The 21492-nt window shown below is 37.2% G+C and overlaps 1 protein-coding gene across 3 annotated transcripts in view; it reads right to left on the bottom strand.

The window, feature by feature from the left end:
* Positions 1-13749, bottom strand: part of SLC12A1 (solute carrier family 12 member 1) — a 130470-nt gene extending 116721 nt beyond the window's left edge. For all 3 annotated transcript variants that reach the window (XM_036735330.1, XM_036735328.1, XM_036735331.1), the window contains exon 1: positions 13330-13749. In XM_036735330.1, coding sequence (XP_036591225.1) covers positions 13330-13749 — 420 coding nt within the window. The remainder of the gene's footprint in view (positions 1-13329) is intronic.
* Positions 13750-21492: the final 7743 nt, after the last annotated feature.

Below are 21492 nucleotides of genomic sequence, written 5' to 3' on the forward strand. Positions count from 1 at the left end.
TTTACAGATGAATGGTTTCTACTCTATAGTCTAGAGTGAAGGTGTCTCAAAACATGGCCCACAATACTCATACTGCAGCATGAACCAGACAAAAGTGTATTGGCAAATATTTGACAAAATAAATAAAAACACAATAAAATATAATGTTTTCTAGGTCAATATGCAGTCCACAAGGATCCATGTGTATGATATAATGACCCCCATTTCATTTGAGTTTTATACCACTTCTCTACTTTATACTACCTCTACATTAAGTGGTTAATGAGTTAATGGCACAATTGAGACTTGAAACCAAGTTTCCTGCCTCTTATTCCAGCGCTTTTCCCAAACTTTCTTTCCTTTTTTTTATGCATGCCTGTTATTTTGTTCCTCTCATCCTCTTCCCCTTGTCTTTTACCAAATAGTTGAGTAAATATTTGGTATTGAATATTTTAATGATTATTTAAAGGACTCCAAGTCTACATGATTGTCTAGCATTTAAGGGCTGATTTAGTCTTCTTTCTAGCCTCTTGTTTCCTTTCCTGTTCTTTTTGTATCACTCTATTCTTTATTGGCCCTTCTGTTAAAGAGCAGATAGGAAAAGGGAGAGAAAGTGAAATTCAAAATAATTCATTCTGCAACTTGGCAACACTGATGAAAAGGTTTGGGTGGGTAGGGGGGTAGTGCTGAAATAAATAGTTATAATTATGCATTTGGACCTGCACTGGTAGAGAGAGCTGCCTACACCAATAAAATAACAGATTTGCCTTTTCCTCTTCTCCCCACCAAAAAAAAGAAATTAAGTTTATTGATTACCTAGGATATCTCTTGTGCCTACACTTTCTGTTCCCTACTAGCACAGATTATTGAAAGTTGTCTTGATAATTTTTTGAGGGAGAATGATTCTGGAGCTCTGTGGACCCATACAGATCATCACTTCTTGTGTAGCTTGGTGGCTTAGAGAGCTGCCTGGGAGTTGAGGTCACATAGCCAGTATGTCAAACGCAGAGCTTGAGCTCAGGTCTTCTTGACTCTAAGACAATCCCTCTATCCATCTTGCCACATTGGCTGTTTGGCTTCATGGGGTCGCAGTTTGAGGGAGGGAAAGAGGGGATAAGCTTTCATATAGTGCCTGTTATGTGTCAAGTACTATGCGAACGTGTGCGTGCGTGCGTGTGTGTGTGTGTGTACAAATATTGTCTCATTCATCCTCAAAATTACTGTGAGAGAAAGGTGCTATTTTTTTTCTTTTACAGCTGAGGAAACTGAGACAAAAAGAGTTTAAATGCCTTGTCCAGAATGACACAGCTAATAAGTATTTGAAACTGGATTTGAACTCAGGACTTTCTGACTCCAAGATTTACATCTCAAACTTCAGGTTTGAGATATGTAGATACAAAACTTGAGAAATGAGAGCTGCCTGGCTGTGTGCCTTTTGAGTTTGTAGTTTAAAGCATAAATATTGTTTGGAATCATTTATGAACCATTGATATTCTTTTAAAGGGGTCTTAGCAGATTCCAGAGATTAGGTCCTTTTGGGGGTTGTTTCCTCACCTGTAAAATGCTCTAAATCTATGATCCTGTAATTGGAACTTGCAGGTTACAGATTTAACTTTGAATTCCACAAAGGAAAGAAATTGAGGAATTTGTTAAACAGTAACTGTGAAAAATCTCCATGGTGTTGAAGTGTTGATTCGTGGGAACTTTTAACTGACATTGCCATTCTTTCAACTTATTTGGAGAAGGAAAAGAGTGTTGTGTTTTTGATGCTTCCATTGATCAAGACCCTGCCAGGTATTCACCAGCTGTGTTCATTCAGGAACAGGGCATTTTCTGCCCCTGGATGGATATGGGGGCCCAGAACTTAGGTCATTTACCTATTTGTGGCAGAATTATGAATGGAATCCAAGTTTTCAAGATGGAAAATCTATACTTGGGGCTTCAGTCTACGAAAGTGATCTGCCCTGAAATGAACTCAGCTGGTGATCAGTGTCAAGATATTGATAAATAAGAATCCCAACAATTGTGAACTATTTTTCCCCTCCACAGTAAATTCAAGTAAAAGGAATGTATAACTTAAACAAAATTTTCCTAAAAATGAGCATTTTGTCCCAGTGAATATTTTTCCTTGTCACAGTTAACAAATTCTTCAATTTATTACTAGCACATCATATGAATGGCATATTGTAAACATGGCCAAAAAAGCTTAATAAAATAATCGGCTTTCTCAATTATTCCCAAGAGTGTAAACATTGGTTCATTTCTCCATTGGATGAGTATGTTCAACTCCTAACTAACTCTGCAGTTTAAAAAAAAGGAACTGTAATTTCTTTAATACATATATTTTACTCAATATACCAGTATATCAGCAAACTTTACAAAATAGAATAAGGATCTATTCAGAATTTTCTCATACTTTTGGTTCAGCAAAAAGATCACTGGACTAGGAGACTTGTGCTATAGTTTTGACTTTGCTACTAACTCAAGGTATGTCTTTCTTCAGACACTTAACCTTCCTAGGTTCTAATTTTCTCATCTGTCAAATGGGGAAACAATACTACCCTACCTACCTGCCAGGGTCGTTGAGGGAATTGAATGAAATCATACATACATACATATATATATATATATATATATATGTATATATGTATATATATATATATATATTTTTTTTTTAAATAACCTTTGGAAAGCCTAAAGTAGTGAAGCAACAAAAGGGACATCATTGTTTTAATGGAGGAAAGGCCGGCCATGGAGTTGGTTTGTATTACCGGACTGTACTGGTTCTGTGTCAGAGTGATAAAAAGTAGAGGCTTGTTCTTTTGTAATTTCATCATTCTCTACCTATATTTCTCAGAGAACACAGCAACATCAAGTTTCTCTCACTTTTCTTGAGAATCGAAAGAGAAACTGTGACCATTTTCCTTCAAAATAGGATAAGGGGAGCCATAGCCAGGAAGATGCTCGGTACACCTAAAGATTCTGGGCCAGTGTAGGTTTAGATGACTCAAGTCTCAAAGGAAAGAACTCAGAAAGTTTTGTCACTGCCACTTAAAACCAGTTATTTCCTAATACTTTGAATTAATTTGTTTGTTCACACTCTATTACCATAAATGATGGCTCGGAACCTTCCATAAATGCATTTTAAATTGTTTAGCTTTAGGGAACTATTATTTATTTACCAAGAGTTTTACCTGTGCATTAAAGACACTCAGGGGGTAAAAATCCAAATCGTATGGGGTAAAAGGTTTTCTATACGTTTTCTGAATAGTTAAGCATGTACTTCACACAGTTCATAATGATTTCCCCAAGAGAGAGTAATCATAGTGAAGAATCAATAAAAGAAGAAAGGTAAAATAATCATTTGATTTTATTTAGTGCATGCTGTGATTGCTAGATCCAAAGGAAATAACTTTCTATCTTGCTAGATCTCATTAGGGCAAAGGTAAATACCTAAGTTCTGAAAGAAGATATTTTACATTTATCAAATACAATTTTTGTCTTGAAATCATAGGTCCAGTCCAAAAATAAAATAAAATAGTTTTGGAGATTTGGCATTTGCTTCTATGAAATTTTTATAACACATATGAGAAAGAGGGAGAGTTCTGGCATGATCTAAAACCTAGAAATGGGGATACTGAGGCAGAAAAATTAAACAGATTTTCCTGATCTAATAAAAGACAGTGATTGAATCTGAGTTTCTCACTACTGCAGTTTGTCCTACACATAGCTGTCAGAGTAATTTTCCTTAAGGGTAGATATGCCCATGTGGCTATCCTATTCAATCAACTAGTGGCTTCCTTTTGCCTTTAGATAAAATGTAAGCTCCTCTGTTTAGCTTTTTAAGTCCTTAACATCTTGGCCCAGATCTATTTTTTCCAGCATCAGTGGATGTCACTCCCCCTCCAGCATTCTATGATGTAGCCAAATGGTCTTTTCTCTGTCACTTACAAATGATACTTCTGGGTCTTTGTTCTGGACTTTCTGCATTCCTAGAATGCATTCTCTTTTTTACCTCCGACTTGAAGATTCTCTTCCTTTAAGATGCAGCTTAAGCACCATCTTTTGCATAGAATATTTCCTGAGCCTCCCAACTGCTAGTGCCCTCCCTCCCTTCCACACTACTTTGTGTTCAATTATCTTATATATACATATTAACTTCATATTTATACTGTATACACACATATATATCTATATCTATGCCTATATATATATATATATATATATATATATATATATATATATATATATACACAGACACACATACATACTTGTCTCCACCATTTGAATATAAGCTCAGTGTAAGTCTTGTTTTATTACTTGTATTGGTGACCCCACAGCCTGACATAGTGCTCAACACATAATAAATGATTAATAAATGTTTGTTGAGTGACTGATAAGAAAATTGTTTGATTTGCTGATATCCAATTCTGTCAATGAATAGTTTAATTACCAAATTTCTATGTTCAGAATGACTTTAGTATAATTAAAACATTTGTACAGTCCAATAGGGAAGGATAAAAAGGGTTGAGGAAGATGGGTTTTACTCTCTTTTAAAGTTAGAAAGGCCTCTTGCAGTACCTTGAGCTCAATAGATATGTAGTGAATTTGTATTGAATTGATAAGAATTTATTATTTTTTATTAGGGTCTACTAGGTTTTTTCTTTTTAAAAATTTTTATTTATTTTTACAAGCACTTATCTTTTCCTCTAGTAGGTACTTAATAAATGTTTATTGAATTGAATAATAAAAAAAGAAAGAAAAACTCTTGAAACAAACATGCAGACAAATTCCCACATTAGCCGTGTCCAAAAATGTATGTCTCATTCTGTATTTTAAGCCATCACTTCTCCAGTAGGAGGAGGCAGCATGCTTCGTCTTCAGCTCTCTAGACTCAAAGTTAATATTGTTTTGTTCAGAGTGATAAGAATTGATTTGAGATTATAATAGACTAAAGACTTGGCTTCTAGAACCAGCTCTTCCACTAATTACCAATATGACCATGGGAGCTTAATCCCTCTGAGCTTTAGAGTCCTCATTTGTAAAATGAGAATAAGGTTAAACTTAATGAGTCCTAGGGTTTCCTCCAAGTCTATCATTTGATGACGCTCTAATTCATCTTTGTGGAAGCTCCCTGCTCTTTCCACTTTGCTGTGCACTGACCGATTACTAATAGGAGGTCCATATTACAGTCATCTCTTTCTAAAGGCTCTATAATTGCAATGTGTTCTTTAAGGGACTACCTTGGAAAATTACTTGGAAACTCTAGCTGGCACTAGTACAGCTCTCTATAAGTGGAGCCCACTTAAATTCAAATCCTGGCTATATTGTATAGTTTAGTTGTGCTTTCTAATCTTCCCTGGCTTTGGAGGGTATTTATAATATTGATGTAAATTTATGTTTTATTGGATTCCAGATTATGCCTTTTTTCCCAACCATCCCCAATCCAAGTAAAAAGTTTCTAGATTTGAATTCTAGGGCACTTGAGGAAAGTATATTTCCCAAAGTGGGATTACATAACCCTTTGTTCCTACAGAATTTAAATATTTAAATGCCCTGAGTTATGTGTTCAGTGTGTGTCAGCTTGGTATATACTTTTCGTTTGTCCGGATCAATCTCATTTGCCTTAGATTGTAAAATATTACAGGGTAGATTACGTGAACTCAACTCACTTATATCATATACCAGTAAGTGCTTAATAAATGCTGATTGGTGGCAATGATTGAAACCCACAATTAATTTAACAAGATGGATGACAATCTTGTGTAGGCCAAAGGATGAGAAAGGAAGTGAGGCCTCCTATTTAGTCAGATATTATTGAATCCCCTAACCTGGCATCTGGACTCCCCAGTATATATAATTGTACTGCTTAGAAACAGGGCCACTAGGGGCAGCTAGGTGGTGCAGTAAGTAGAGCACCAGCCAGGGAGTAAAGAGGACCTGAATTCAAATCCGGCCTCAGGCACTTGACACAGTTACTAGCTATGTGACCTTGGGCAAGTCACTTAACCCCAATTGCCTTGCCTTCCCCCTTCCAAAAAAAAAGAGAAAGACACAGGGCCACTGGAAATCACTCTTGAAGTTATTAGTGGCAAATAATTTTCATTCTGCAACAACTAAGAACCTAAAGATGTAACCAATCCATGAAACCACATAGCAGTCCCTTTTATGTCATTCTGGGTCCTGTTGATTATCTTAATAATACTAATGCTTTAATTTGAATATATCTCATAACTTTTGAAGTACTCATGTTCATTTTTTCAAAATATTCACCAGAATGACATTTTATTTTTCTGAATATGATTTACATTTTATAATGTAGTATATTGAGTTAATGTAAAAGACAACATGATGTAACGAAAACCTATCTATCTTCAGAATCAAGAAGACCAGGGTTCAAGTCCCATCTCTGATTCATCCTGGTCATATGACTCAGGACAAATCATTTAACCCCTCAGTGGCCTCAGGGAAATCCCTAGAAATATCTGTTACAGAATAATTGTCAATCTGTAAACATTAAAAAAAAGTGTCCCCGTAGGAGCTCCCTACGCTGATGGAATCGGGATGAAAATAATAATAGCTGCCATTTGTATATCACTTTAGTGTTTACAAAGCCCTTCACAAATACTGTTTCATTTGATCCTCACAACAACTTCATGAAGTATGATTATCCCCATTTTATAAATGAGAAAACTGAAGCTGAGGATAAACATCTTGTTCATTATCACACATCTAAAGTGAATCTGAGGAAGAATTCTAGCTCAGGCCTTCTTGGCTTCACATCTGCCCCTCTATTCACTACAGCCAATGGTGTCAAACTTAGAAATGAGGTCACTAAATGTTACATAAGGATCCTTAGGGCAGCATATTGACTTAGAAAACCACATATTAACGTCATCTATATCCTATTGCATTTTTATTTATTGGATTATTTTATTGTATTTTATTGTTTTATTATATTTTTGTTTCGTCAATTATCTCCTAATTTTATTTTAATCTGATTCAGGCCCCAGTTAGCAGTTGTTGAACACATATGTTATATCACTCCTTGTCACCTCGTGCTAAAGTCGTATGTTATATAAAAAAAATAAGCTGTATTCAAGAAATTACTACAACAAATGCTTCTTTTTAATATAATTTTACTTCGAAAGGGTAACTGGAATGGTGATCATTTTACTGCTAATGTTTCATGGTGAGCCCTAGCAGTAGGGAATTGTGTTTTAATAGATGACCCTTAGGGCAGTTAAATGGCATAGTGGCTAGAATGCCAGACTCCTCTTCCTGAGTTTAAATCCAGCCTCAGATATGTACTCACTATGTTATCCTGGCAAGTAACTTACCCCTATTTGCCTCAGTTTCCTCATCTGTGAAATGAGCTGGAGAAAGAACGGCAAATTTTTACCAGGAAAACCCCAAATGGGGTCATAAAAAGTCAGATACAAGTAAAAATGACTGAACAACAACAAAAGATGACCATTATCGCTGGTATCATAACTTAGTGCCTTATATGGAATGTATGTGTATGTATATATGTATGTATGCCCAGAGAATGTTTGCCAAATGAATAAATGAATGAACAATGAGAAGAAAATTTAGCAGATAGGTATTAGAAGTTCTGTTTTCATTAGAAATTCAAAAGGTTTTGCATGCAACTAGAAAATAAGATACACAGGCAATGGGGCATAGAAATTTATCTTGCCCTACAAGAAAGGAAGGGAAAAGGGGATGGGAGGGGAGTGGGGTGATAGAAGGGAGGGCTGACTGGGGAACAGGGCAACCAGAATATATGCCATCTAGGAGTTGGGGGGGAGGGGAGAAATGGGGAGAAAATTTGTAATTCAAACTCTTGTGAAAATCAATGCTGAAAACTAAATATGTTAAATAAATAAATTTAAATTAAAAAACAAAAAATGCTTGTAATTTGACAAAAAGAATGATTGACTCTAATTATGAACACTGCATCCATTGAAAATAATTTACTCAAGTATAAATAGTTGTAAAGCAAATTTTTTGTTGCTACTCAGTATTATTTACAAAATGTTATTTCAAATAAAAAAGAGAATGAAGGAGGGAAAAAAAAGAAATTCAAAAGGTAGGTGGAGAAAAGGCTCACTGAGGACAGTCCCTCCAGTTTAAGCCCCTAAATGGGCAATTAGGATCTGAATTGCTTGATTTTTGCTTTTACCCATGGGAGGTTTCAGAACTCTCATTTCCATCTCTGCATGGACCTTTGATGAATCACTACTTTGAAAGAGAAGATAATTTTAATGAAATTAAAATCCTAGGACCACAGACTGGCCACTTAGCCACAGGAGATCATTGAAGCTAGAGACTTAAAATTTCATCTGCACTTCAAGGATTTGTGATTTTTCTCAGTATGAGGACTCCCCTCACTAGTAGAGAGCTAACTTCTCTATGATTTAGTCTTTGAAAGTTACTGTATGAAAGAAAAAAAATCTATCACTCTGGCACACGTTCTAAACTAAGTCAGGTCATACCTGGTAAACACCAGGGCCCTAACAAGATCCTTTCCATTTGGTTATCTTCTGGCCTAGCCTTCAAGAATCAAAGTCATCTCTACACTACCCTGTGGTATTGGAGTAGGGTTTTAGTGACTGAGACACTTAGGATAATCTAATTTATGTCCTAATCTTGTAAAAACTTCAGATACAGCAGTTATAATGATCAGTTTTTCCAAAATTCCAGTAGCCTAAGTCCTCTCTGTCATTTAGGTTGTAAAGGGCACTATTTAGTTGTGAATTTAGCAGAGCATTCTAGTGATGAGAGGCAACATGGTGTGCTACATAGAGTGCTAACCTTCAAGTCAAGACAGACTTGGGTTCAAGTCCCGCCTCTCACATATAATAGATGTGATCTTGGACAAGTCATTCATTTAACTTTTCAATGATCCAGGCAATGGGCAGCTAGATGGTGCAGTGGATATAATGCTGGGCCTGGAGTCAGGTAGATTCATCTTCTGGAGTTCAAATACAACTTCAGACACTTACTAGCTGCATGACTGTGGGCAAGTCACTTAACCCTGTTTGCCTCAGTTTCCCCATCCATAAAATGAGTTGGAGAAGGAAATGGCAAACCACTCCAGTATCTTTGCCAACAAAACCCCAAATGGGATCACAAAGTGTCAGACATGACTGAAAAGTGACTGAACAGCAGCTCCAAGCAACTGTTGAAGACTATAAGTCATGAAGAAGGTGCCAAACTGTATTAGTAGAGTAAATTTCCTTATCTGGGAGCTCCTCATATAAATGAAGTCACAATTCCAGGTCCAATCTCTAGACTAATGACAATAAGAATAACTGAGAGAAAAGTTTCATTTAGCTCTTGTCATTCCTATGGCTTTCTCCTTTCAAAGCCTTTGACCATGAATTATCATTTGTGTATAAAGCTTTTGTAATTTCAACGAATTGTTATACGTATTTTACAGAGGGTATCTAGCAAGTGACTCTGGAATTTAAGTGCCAAAATCTGTGAGGGAGAAGATATCTAACTAGCTTGAGGTAGCTTAGTTCAGTAGAAAGAGTCAAAGGTCTTGGGTTCAAATTCTGCTACTTATTCCTCATGCAACCTTAGGAAAATCACTTGACCGTGCCTCTCATCTCTTGACAGAAATGTGGTGAACTGAAAATATATAATGAGGCATGTTTTTTTCGGACATGACCAATGTTAATTTTGTTTTGTTTCCCTTCATTCTTACTTATTACATGGGAAGGAAGAGGGTAAGTCAGTAGGAAATAATAGTGATACAAAAAATAGAAGAATATGAGTAAAATATTTTTAAAAGAAACTTTGTTTCTCTCCCCTAGCTCAGAGAAGAAAAGTAACTTAATGTCTTGGGACCTCTGTTTCCTCATTCGTAAAACAAATGAGTTGAATTAGAAAGTCTCTAAGTACTCTCTTAGGATGAAATTTGTGCTAGTATGTCTTCATCTCTGACCAAAAAAAAAGGCCAAATTAATCTTTCCACCAAAGACTGAATTGAAAAAAGAATCAAGAATTGTTGTGGTATGCAGTGATTCACAAGCAGAATGAAATGAATAATGGAGACATAGGATTCCCAGCAATACCTAAAGTGAGCTCAATGGCAACTGTGGCCATTTTAAACAATGTGCTTCATTTGGATTCCATCCCTCCCTGCTTCCAACATGGGTATGAAAAATAGATAGTTGTAGATCTAATCATGGTGAGCTATCAAGATGACTGAGAACGAATTTTCTATCAACAGCTTCTTACCTGGAGAACCTTACCAAATGTAGCATTAACATTCAGAACACTGGGCTCCAGTCCAGTTGCTAATCATTTACATTTGCTATTCCTTTATGCAGGAGGAAAATTCAGTTATTCACTATAAGTCAAAGCTAAATACTAAGTGCCACTCATTTTTTTAAAAATTGGAAATGTATTAAAAGGAAATAACAATGTGGGCCCCAGACCTGTCAAACACAGATGCTTCCCTCTTCTTCTCCTATCATTCAGATGGAAATCTAAACAATTGTTCCTTCAGAATTGATTTTTTTGGGGGGGGAAGGATTTATTTAACAATAGTTATGCTCCCTATAAACCTGCCACTGCCACGTGCAGTCCCAGGGACAGCACAATGATCAACCATGTAAGATTTTTTCCTGGCCATTTTCATTTTTAGAGCATTGCAACTTTATTGATTTTCTTTTTTGGTCAAAATGAATGGGACATTTTGATGACAATTTCAGTGGCAGAGGCAATTTAAAAGGCCGGGGGTGGGGGGTTGGAAAGCAGGCTTTAAGGTAGGCTGGAGTAAAGTGGGATATAGTTCCAGGTTCTTTTTAAAAAGAGGGTGGCAGTCTTACTCTACTTCTGAGTGGCTGCAAATTTCTCCACAATGCCTTTCACAGCTCTTTCTGCCTTCCTTTCTATCCTGACTCCTCTCTTGTCTTCCTGGAAGTAGAGGCTACCACTACTGCAGGTAGCAGCTAGCTGCATGGTAGATTTGAAATGCTCCCCAAGGCATTCCTTTTTGAAATAATCCTTTCCCTACTGCCCTGTGCCTGGATTTCTCTTATTTCTTTGGGTTACAAAATTGAAGGTTTTGGTTAAAATCTAAGTATTATTTGAAGTGATAATGCATTAACCCATGGTTAATTAAAAAAAAACCAACAAGCTAGTCAGTCACCTATCAGGTACCTAAGGGGCTGGTTAGGACTGGTGGGCTCTGATTAAGAAAGATCTGGATCAAAATGAGCTTACTCAGGAAATTAATTTCTAGTGAAAATTGAAATTAGGAGAATCAGGGTAGCGTGAGGGCTCTGGGTACCAGCCAGAGAGTATCTAAATGGAGGACAACATGCTGAAATAAGACTTTATCAAAAGAACATTTTGATAAATAATTCCATTCATTCAAATCGAGGTAATATTCAAGAACTGCAGGAAGTTTAAAAGTTCACCAGGATGTTTGAGTATAAGATACAGAAGAAGAAATTTATTTGACCTGTAGATAATTTATTACTGGATTAGAAAAATCTCTGCCTTAGAATTCTAATAGATTTTGGCATATTAGCTGTATTGGGGAAAATAATAGAATGTCGAGCCACATCTGCTGCTTCTGTGTTGAAATTTCAGTGGACTACATTTAAGTCTGTATGCACACTCAGAAACCTCAGGCAGTACTTTAAAGAGAAAAACAATAAAATCCCAAATCTCCCTTTTCTCCTTAAATCTAACCAAAGTATTCATATGGATTAAATCCTTAAGGAGACCAGTACTAGTTGCAACAAACACTATAAAACATATAAAACTATATATGTGTGTGTATGTATGTATGTATATGTATGTGTGTATGTGTATGTATATAAAACTATATACCAACATGAAAAATATGTTTTACAGTGTTTGTTTTACATATAAAAGTATATATAACTATATATGCATGGGTGTATATAAATGTGAGGGTGTGGAGAGAGAGAGAGAGAGAGAGAGAGAGAGAGAGAGAGAGAGAGAGAGAGAGAGGAGAAGCTAATTTGCCCATGAGTTAACCCTATAGCCATATGCTAGAAATTCTTGTACCTAGGGCAAGTGACAAAAAGTGGCCAGGCACAGGTTAGTAAATGTGTCTTCATATAAACTTTATTTTAATTGGAGGCCAGGGGCAAGGAGATCTAGTTTGGGGGTTGTCAGAAATCCTAGACACTGGACCAGGATCAGACCTGGTAGAATCTCATCTGATGACAGGGGAAAAAGAGAATGCCATCGATAGCTTCCTATTTTAACTAATTATTCTTGATATTTAGGTAGTAAGCTCAGTTGTTTCTAAATGACTGAGAGACTACATGTACTGTCAGCTTGCTCCAAATCTGTGTGCCCTGAAACAAAGGTACTGTTGTCTCATCCTGTTTACCCATCCAGTTAATCCATGCATCAAGGAAAACAGAAATTGAATCTGCCATAATTGTCAATAGGATAAGGCACCTTGGGGCATCAACTTTGGAGAAAGATAATCAGTATAGATTCTTGGATCTGGAGTCAGGAGATCTTGATGCTAGTTCCTGTTGATAGAGCCCTGCCCTTGAAGTCACAAGCTCTGAGTTCAAAGCTTGCCTTGGATGTTTACCACTTCCTAACTTCTATGGATTTGCTTCCTTCTCTGTAAAAGGAAGGGTTGGTTTCAAAGATCCCTTCCAGCTTTAAGGCCACGATTGATCATAGCAATGTGACTTTGAAAATGGTATTTTGTCATCTGAGTACATTTCCTTATCTGTGAAATGAGGAGATTAGACTAAATGATCTCTGAGGCCCCTTGTAGTTTTTAAAGTTCTCTTATTCAATTGTACCTTGGGTAAGAGAAAGAAAAATAGACTGAGGGTGAGAAGACTTTGGTTCTAGTCCCTGACCTGCCATTAATTTTCTGGGTGACCTTAGGCAAGTCACTTAAACTTTCTAAGACCTCTTGTTTTCTCATCCATAAAATAATGGGTTTGGCCTGGCTGATCCCTAAGAGCCAAATTTCTATGACATTATAAATACAAATGAATGAATTCTCTAGTTTGGAGTTTTTCTGCAGCAATTGTCTTTCAAATCAGGAAACAGAGAGGACATTTTTAGCTAGACATTTTCATAAGCACCATAGGATGGTAGAATCCATTTTTGAGTTGGAAAGAATCATAGATTAGCTAGTCCAGCCTCTTCATTTTATAAACTAAAGGACTGAAGATCAGATTTACCTAAGGTCAAATGGATAGTAAGCCTCAGAGACAAAATTGAAACCCCGGTCGTTCAGACATTCTAGAAATTGAAGCAAGTACAATTTTAAGGCCATGGAAGAGTGACTGGGAATGTTTACATACCTTTCCTGAAACTTACCTTGGCAAGTCGTTCATGTATCTCATATAAAGTAGGTCTGTTCATTTTGGCACCACTGATGCTCCCAGTGTTACGGTAGTAATCAATCTTGGGAACCGCATCCATGGTGTTGTGACCAAAGGTTTGTAGGTAGTACGTGTTGGTATGAGAATCGTAGACATGATAACTTGCATCTGTCTTAGCAGTTTCTCCATTTTGGAGGAAATTGTCATATAGCTCCTGATTCCCAGGCCTAAAGCTGATTCTCAGTCTGTTCTGGGCTCCATCAACAAAGGATGTTTCTTCATAATGCGGAGGGTCATGATTGTCATCAGCAGCTGCGCTACTTTCATGGCTCTCATTAATTACATTAACTTGAAAACGATTTGGATGATTGGGGGCTGCATCCAGGAATACATTGGAAGAGTTGTTCATTGACATCTTCTGAAATGGATTCGTCTGACTAAGCCGTGCCCCTTTATAGTTGTCAAAAAATCTGTTCCTTTACCTTGTCAAGGTAAACGACTAATGAAGTAACGCTTGGCTTTCAGTCTAGAAGAAGCCTGGTTCCTACAAGTATTCTCTTCTAAACAGCCTTCAGAATGTCTTTCTTCTCAGTTCTAACACCAAAAACATAAAATAGGTTTGTTTCAAGTTTCAGAAATGAGTAGGGGTTAATTTAGTTAATTTAGTTTTCTTTCTAAGTACAATATCCCAGGAACCCTAGGATTCGGGATTTAAAATTCATTCTCTTTATTCAAAACTACCTTTCTATGGAATCTAATCACCTGGGTAATTAAATCATGTAATAAACAACTGGAGACCTGCTTTGGCAGACAGAATTTCCACTGGATTCATTAGAAGTTTGACTTGTGCTGGGAGCATTAGGTTGAGGCTAGAAAACATTTAACCTGACTAGCTGGGTATATTAATAGTTCATTACAGTACTTTAAAAAACTTTGATAATAATAAATCACCGAAACTTCAAAAATAATTATTCTAAAAGTACAGTTGGAAGAAAAATGATGCCAGTAAATGAGAAAAACATTAAAATCAAAATCTTCTTAAAGATTTGTCTTCTTAGAAGATTATAGTTTAAAATGGATGTTTCCAAGTAATTAAAGTTGTTCCAGTTATGTTTTGGTAATGCATTCAATTAGAAATTGATTATGCTTTTAAAAATGCTTTAAAAATATAAATTAAGATTTTAAAACATTCTCAGTATGTCACGAGTTATTACAAATCCCTAGATCTTGTGCCAGTCTTGAAAGATCTTTTTTTCTGTTTATTCGTTTTGCAAATTCTGTGTGGAGGCTTTATTAAAGATATGGGTGTTTAGGGAGGAAATAAATCACCAGAAATTAATAAAATGGTTATGTTATATCTATGTATAATAGCCATACTCTACAGATTGTTTTTAATGGAATATTATCAATCTCCATTATGAGGCAGAGATTTGACTTGGAGATGAAAGGAGTACATAATAATTTTCATAGTTCCAAATAATGAGAACAATATCTCATTAGATTCTTTCTTTAGGACAATGTTATTTTATAATGGCTCAAATTTTGGTTTTCAAAGAAACTTCTAGGAAGATCACCATATTCAAACTGATAAAAATCACCTTTTCTCTGTGTGAATTTATTTTAAAATCTCAACTTTGACTCTCGAATAATTCATTCCCAGAGAAATAAATGAGTATATAATAGCAAACATGTCTAGTGCTTAAGGTTTACAAAGCAGTTGCCTACCTTTAGCAGCTCTTCATACAACACTAGGGTATTTCCACATTGTCCTAGAGGGAACTCTGGGTAGGTAGCTTCTGAAATTCCTTCCCAGCTTTAGTGGAATAAGTCCAACCCAATGGTCTAATGCTAATTCATAACTGTACATTACTGTACGAGAGAAGTGAACTTACCACACAGGGCCAATCTTCAAGGGAAGAATAAACTGCCTCTACATCCCTGGGGCAAAGAAGAACACTTTGTTTTCACTCTTCATCCTAGACTGCTTTTTATTGTTTAGAGTCTTACTTTTGTGGGAGGACCATATCGGGATTGGCTGCGAATAAGATCATAAGCCCCTCCTACTCATTAGCTCCAAAGGACCTTAGATACTGTCAACCAGTGACTAGTAGTAAACCATTAATTCCTACTGAAAAGTAGTAAATGAAAATGCCTTTAATTCATTACAGGAAGTGGGTTGTGTAACCATAACTCTCCAACAAAACAACCAGGGACGCTTCAGTTGTTTGGAGGTAGATGAATGGCGTTCCATCTTCCTGAGTGAGGTTATTTCAGATGAGTGATTACATACAGTGACCCCACTTTGTTCAGCATGTGCACTAAAATATAGGCTTCCAGAGATGATGTCTATACTTTGTAACTTAGAGAATCATGTTTTCAAGGCTTTTTGCTTTGATCACAGTGGCTATTGGCTCCTTTCTGCATGTGAAGTGGGCAGGTAGGGGATGGAAGCTGGGATTTACAGAGAACATCTCTGCCCAAGGGCGAAAAGTTTTTCATGCAAGAGTATAACAGGGCATAATTTCCCAGTGGCGTTTCTAAAAGATCAAATTGTCTTCATTCAACAAAACATTTTGTCAAATTTGTGTCACCAAAGTTAATGCATCCTGTTCTGTCAGAAGGAAGCCTTCACCCACACCAGCTGATTAAGGCTTATTCAAAATACTTTAGACTGTCCATATGAATAATAGAACTAATGGAATGTCAGAGTTGGAAGAAAACTTAGAGATCATTCAACCATTCCCCTCATTTTACAGATGAGGAAACTGAGGTTCAGAGTAGTCACAGAGACAGTTGGTGGGTAACTAGGGCCATGTTACCTCCTCTGTCTGAGCCTTTTTCTGTCCCCTCTCAGTTGCTTGCTTTTTAACTACAACAGTTCAAGGGCTAATCTCAAATACATGTCATGATTGCATTACCTCTCTGACTTAAATATACTGGCTCCACACACAAGCATAAAGGGAGAGCCAAGTGTCCTGGCACTTTATATACATGCCTGTAACTGGCTGCATGTAGTACGTACGTATGTCTGTGTGTAGTCTCCCAGCCTCCCAAGGATACCTGTTTCTTTCCCACTCCCATGACTCATCTGCCTTGCTCTCTCTGCTGTATTAGTATAGAGTCCAAATGGCATAGTTTTAGCAGGGAAGGAATAATCTGTATTATTTCCAGATGTTGACATGCTGCATTATAAAGTATGAGCATTTATGAAATGGACCTGAAAATTTAATATGAGTAAGTAAATAAATGTTTGATCTCATAAGTATCAGTCAGACTAAGTGGAATAACATCCATGGCTACAAAGATTCAGGACTTTTCCATCTTTCATATATTCCCCTTCCCTTGATTAAAGTATTTTGTGTCCTCTTTAGCCTCTTCTCCCCATTGCAGCAGGGGTTTTGGGGGATACAGCAATTCTGTGCAGGAAGAAAGAAGTCTTAGGCACCTAGCTGTGTAAGTTTCTGGGAGATGCTTGTTTCCCCTCACCTAGAGGAATAATTATCACCAGACAGATGATGTTTTGAGTCACAGATGATGTACCAGAAATTTTTTAAACTGAGTATCAGCGTGGCAGTGTGGCCATTTGGAGTTCAAAGAAGGTTTGGATTTTTGTTTGTCAATCTGTGGGTGAGTGGAGATAGTGATAAAGCAGGATGCTGTGTGAACAGGCTGTAAAAGTGGCTGAGGTCTCCTCTTATAATAGATGGAATATGTCTGGGGCTAAGTCAAGAGATAGATCTGGTTGTACTGAACTCTCATGCTTATTCCACAGGGAGAAGAAAAAGCAAATATAAAAATTTAGCTCTATTCTTTAAAACTGTTTGTTTTCTGTTTAATTAACATTTATGTTAGCTAACTAAAATGCTGTATCATAACTGATCTGGCTTAAGTGCTTTAGCTTTTGTGAGAGGAAGTTATAGAGAAGAGGGTCAGTAATTAGCAGAGGGTGAGAGAAGGAAACAGAGAAGACAGACCTTCCCTGTGTGGAACCACTCCTTGTCAGAGCAGAAGAAATTCTTTTTCGCCCTCTGTGAATGGGGGCCCCTAAGCTAAATGAATGAGAATTTTATGGATTAGCATATTTTATAAATTTTCCAAGAAAGAGCAAAAACTGAGTCAGGGGGCTTCTCTTGACAGAAGTCTGAATTATGAGTAAGTAGATTTAAAAGGTGGAAGGAGATTTGATGAATAATGAAAGCAGGTGCTTATCTCAGTGGCATACATTGCAAGTAAATTTATGCCCTGTATTGTTCTTTCCTGGTAGAGTTACCAGCCATCTGATCTTGAGTAAGAAACAAAGCAAAGACATTGACCAAGGGTAAACTATACCCCTGGTATGGCTGAAGGGAAGAGTTGTGGAAGAGCTCCATTATATAAAGGTCAGGCCAACTAAGACAGCGTAGACAGTTTTACTATCAAATTAACCAATTCAAACCCCACACCTTGCTATACCATCAAAATAGAAAAGACTCAAACTTGTTTGTTACTTGATTAATGAACATTGCTCACATTTCTATAGCACTTTGAGACTGACAAAGCATTTTCCTTATACTAGTCCTGTAAGGTGGTAATATGTGTTACCCCCATTTTGCAGGCGGGAAAACTAAGGCTCATAAAGTTTCAATGACCCACCCCGGCTACATGGTTAGTAAATAACAAAGCCTGAAGTTGAATCCATGGTTCTTTGGTTCCAAGTTCAGTGTTTTTTTCCACTATAACAGTGTTGTTATAGTTGGAAAGAAACAGCAAGATCATTTGATCTCTCTCATTTCACAGATGAAGAAAATGAAAGGGAAAGCCACTTTCATAAAAATTAGTCAGTGACAAAGCCAGGAATGGAACCCAGGTCTACTGACTCCCTAGTTCAGTGATTTTTCCAATGTTCTATACTACTCTTTTATATTTTAGAGTGGATGATTTTTGGTCAGTATGCTAAAATCAAGGCATTTCAATTATAAATTTTTCATCTATAATTATGGAAATAGAAACTTTGTCTCCAGTTAAAAGAATGTCAGGCATCAATAAACAGAAACAGGTAAGAAGGCTTGGGGGTAGGGCTGGAAATTATACTATGCTGACCTTGAAAGGTAAACATAGTTTAGTCCTTTTAGGGTCCTTTTAGGCTGATAAAAAAATGTGGAGGAGGATTGGGGGAGAAACAGAGCAGGCAGAGGATCACAGATCTAGAGCTGAAAGGCACTTCAAAGCCACTTAACCCAAGATCTTTGTCTGAGGTCCCAGGAGGCTAAATAACTTGTCCAGGGTCACACAGGTAGATAGGCATCCTTCAGAAGTGAGATCTGAACACAGGTCCTCAACTTCAGAGTCCATGGTCATTCCAACTCTCTCATTAGATATAGAAGAAAACTTAATCCTGGAGAAATTAAACAACTTGCCCAAGGTAGCAAGCTGCTTACAGGTAGTAAGCATAAGAAGAATTGGAACCTAGATCCTCTGACCCCAGAGCTCAAGTTCTTTTGATAATTGACTAGGGCAAGTTGGTCCTTTAGTAATGCTCTAACATTCCAGGTCTAACTCTTACAGGGCTTTGGAATCTCTCCCAACTTTCCTGAGGTCACTCAAATTAAAGGTAAATTCTAGTTAGTAGTAGACATCCCTTATATCTTTCCCCCCATCTGAACTTACTATGTAGACAGAGCTCAACGTGTTTTAATTTTAGGCTTAGTAGGAGACAGAGTTTCTGCCACTGGAGCTCTCACAGGCATAGGTACCATACTGGGATGGAGTACCCAATAGATTGTGGCACAGCGCCCAACTCCTGAATGGTACAGGTCTTGCTCTGGCATAAACATGGCCTTAGGAAGAAAATTCAGAGAAAGTTTTCTGAAGGAGTCAACATGTTCAATGCAGATATACTGGCTCTCAAAAAGGAAAACAAATACAGAACTTCAGGGAGCAAAAATGCCACAATTTGCCAGAGACTGTCTCCAAGATTAATCTAATCAGAAGAGTCCAAAGACTCACAATAGGGGTGGCTACTACCATCTCCTCTGACTTCTATGCCTGTCCCTCTCTCCTCTCTATTTTCTAGGAGTTATGAGAGCGTTTGACCAGTGAAACAGCAGTGTTCCTTCTGCTTTCTCCAAAACTCCTGGCTAACTGAAGCATTCCCCAGTCCCCACCCACAAAATACTAATGCAATCACCCCACACCTCATCTTAGTTGTTCTCTCCTAGGAAAGAATGTCATGGAAGTTTCTAGTATAAGCTATGAACAGTACCAGTGACTACCCTTCCGATTTCCATGATGTTTTTAATGAAAGTTTTCTTATACTCTTCTTTTCCATATATTCCAAGGGGGAAAAGTAGACATCCTGTGAGAGTTGACTACTTGTTGATTTATAATTTATTTTTTTTAAAACCAATTATTTCTTGTTTTAAAAATTCTTAAAATGTTTTATTAATACTGTTTATTTTTTAAATTAAAGTGCTTTCTAAATAGATATTGCTTTCTCCATCCTGACCATGCTATTCCCTACACCTCCTCCCAACTCTATCTTAGGAGTCCTCTCTTACAGCAAAGAAAAACAAATAAAACCAACCCATACAATGACTGGGTCTGATGATGTACATAACATTTCCACGCTTGTACTCTTCTCTCTCTCCTGAAATGAAGCTGGTATGTTTTCATCAACTCCAGGGTTGTCCGGGTCCAAGACTGGTCCCTAGCTAGTTTGGCTTTCTTTCAGAACTGTTTTCATAGACACCATTGTGTTTACAGATTGTGTATGTTGTTCTTCTGGCTCTGCTTTCTCTTTTGCTTTGCATCAGGTCAGAGAAGCCTTCCCATTTTTTTTCTGAATCCCTCATATTCATTGTTTGTTATGGCACAATAATATTCCATTACACTCATAGACCACAATTTGTGTAGCCATTCCCCTTGATGGACTTTATATTTCTAGAGTTTTCTTACTGCCATAAAAAATATTGCTACGAATATTTTGGCACATACAGAGCCATTCTTTCTACTTTGATTTCTTTGGAGTACATTTTCAGAACTAGGACAATGGTCAGCAGGTATGAAGAATTTAGTAACTTTTCTTTTAATTCCAAATTGTTTTCCAGAGGATCCAATTCTCAGCTCTACCAATAGTGATACCCATCATTTCTAAAACAGAGTCAGAGTTAATAGACATTTATTAAGACCTACTATGTGCCAGAACTGTGCTTTAGGGATACAAACAAAAGCATAAAACAGTCTCTGTCCTTGAGGAGGTCATATAATCTAAAGGCTGACCTAGGTGGCACACTAAATAGTTTTGGGCCTAGAGTCAGGAAGTCCTGAGTTCAAATCCAGCCTCAGACACTTACTAGCTGTATGACTCTGGGTATGTCACTTATGCCTCAGTTTTCTCATTTGTAAAATGAGGCTAATGATAACCTTTACCTGTCAGGGTTATTATGAGGATCAAATGAGATAATCATTGTGAAGCACTTAGCGCAGTGCATAGTAGGTGCTTTATAAATGTTAGCTATTAGGGGTGATAATATATAGAAAGAAGCTGAAAAGGAAGGCTACCTGGTGGGACGGAAGAGTGGAATTGTGAAGTTATGCAACCTGGGGGTGGGGTGGGAGGGAAGGAGCTGATCTGAGGAGATGAGATTCTCAACAGAGTAAGAAACAAGGTGAATTCCTATAGAACCCTCCTTATCTATGGGAGGATCAAGGAGGAAGTCTTCAGTGTCTACCCACTACCCTCTCCAATCAGAGGGAGGGAAGTGGCAGCAGGAGCAAGAGGTGAGAAGAAGGAGTGAGTTCCAGGACTGATTTCATCTTGTAGAATGGTGAATTTCTGGATATCACGAATTCTAGGAGAGCAGTAGTGTGAGAAATGAAATGATGAATTCCCAGGGAGCCTTCCTTATATGGTGGAGGATGAGGGAGGAGGTTTCCACTTGTGCCAGTGTTTGTTTGGTCTGGCAGATACAACTGAACAGGAAACAAATATATACATGCACATATAACATTTTTAATATATGCATATATTTTTATATAAATATATTCTATTTTTCCTATATGCTGAAATAAATACAAACAGAATTTTGGAGCTAGGAGGGATCTTAAAGATCTCATGCTCCAACACACTAATTTTATGCTTGAGACAACTAAAGTCTAGAGATGTTAAATGCCTGCCCCC

Source organism: Trichosurus vulpecula, chromosome 8, assembly GCF_011100635.1.
Source record: "Trichosurus vulpecula isolate mTriVul1 chromosome 8, mTriVul1.pri, whole genome shotgun sequence".
In the NCBI taxonomy this organism is placed as follows: domain Eukaryota; kingdom Metazoa; phylum Chordata; class Mammalia; order Diprotodontia; family Phalangeridae; genus Trichosurus; species Trichosurus vulpecula.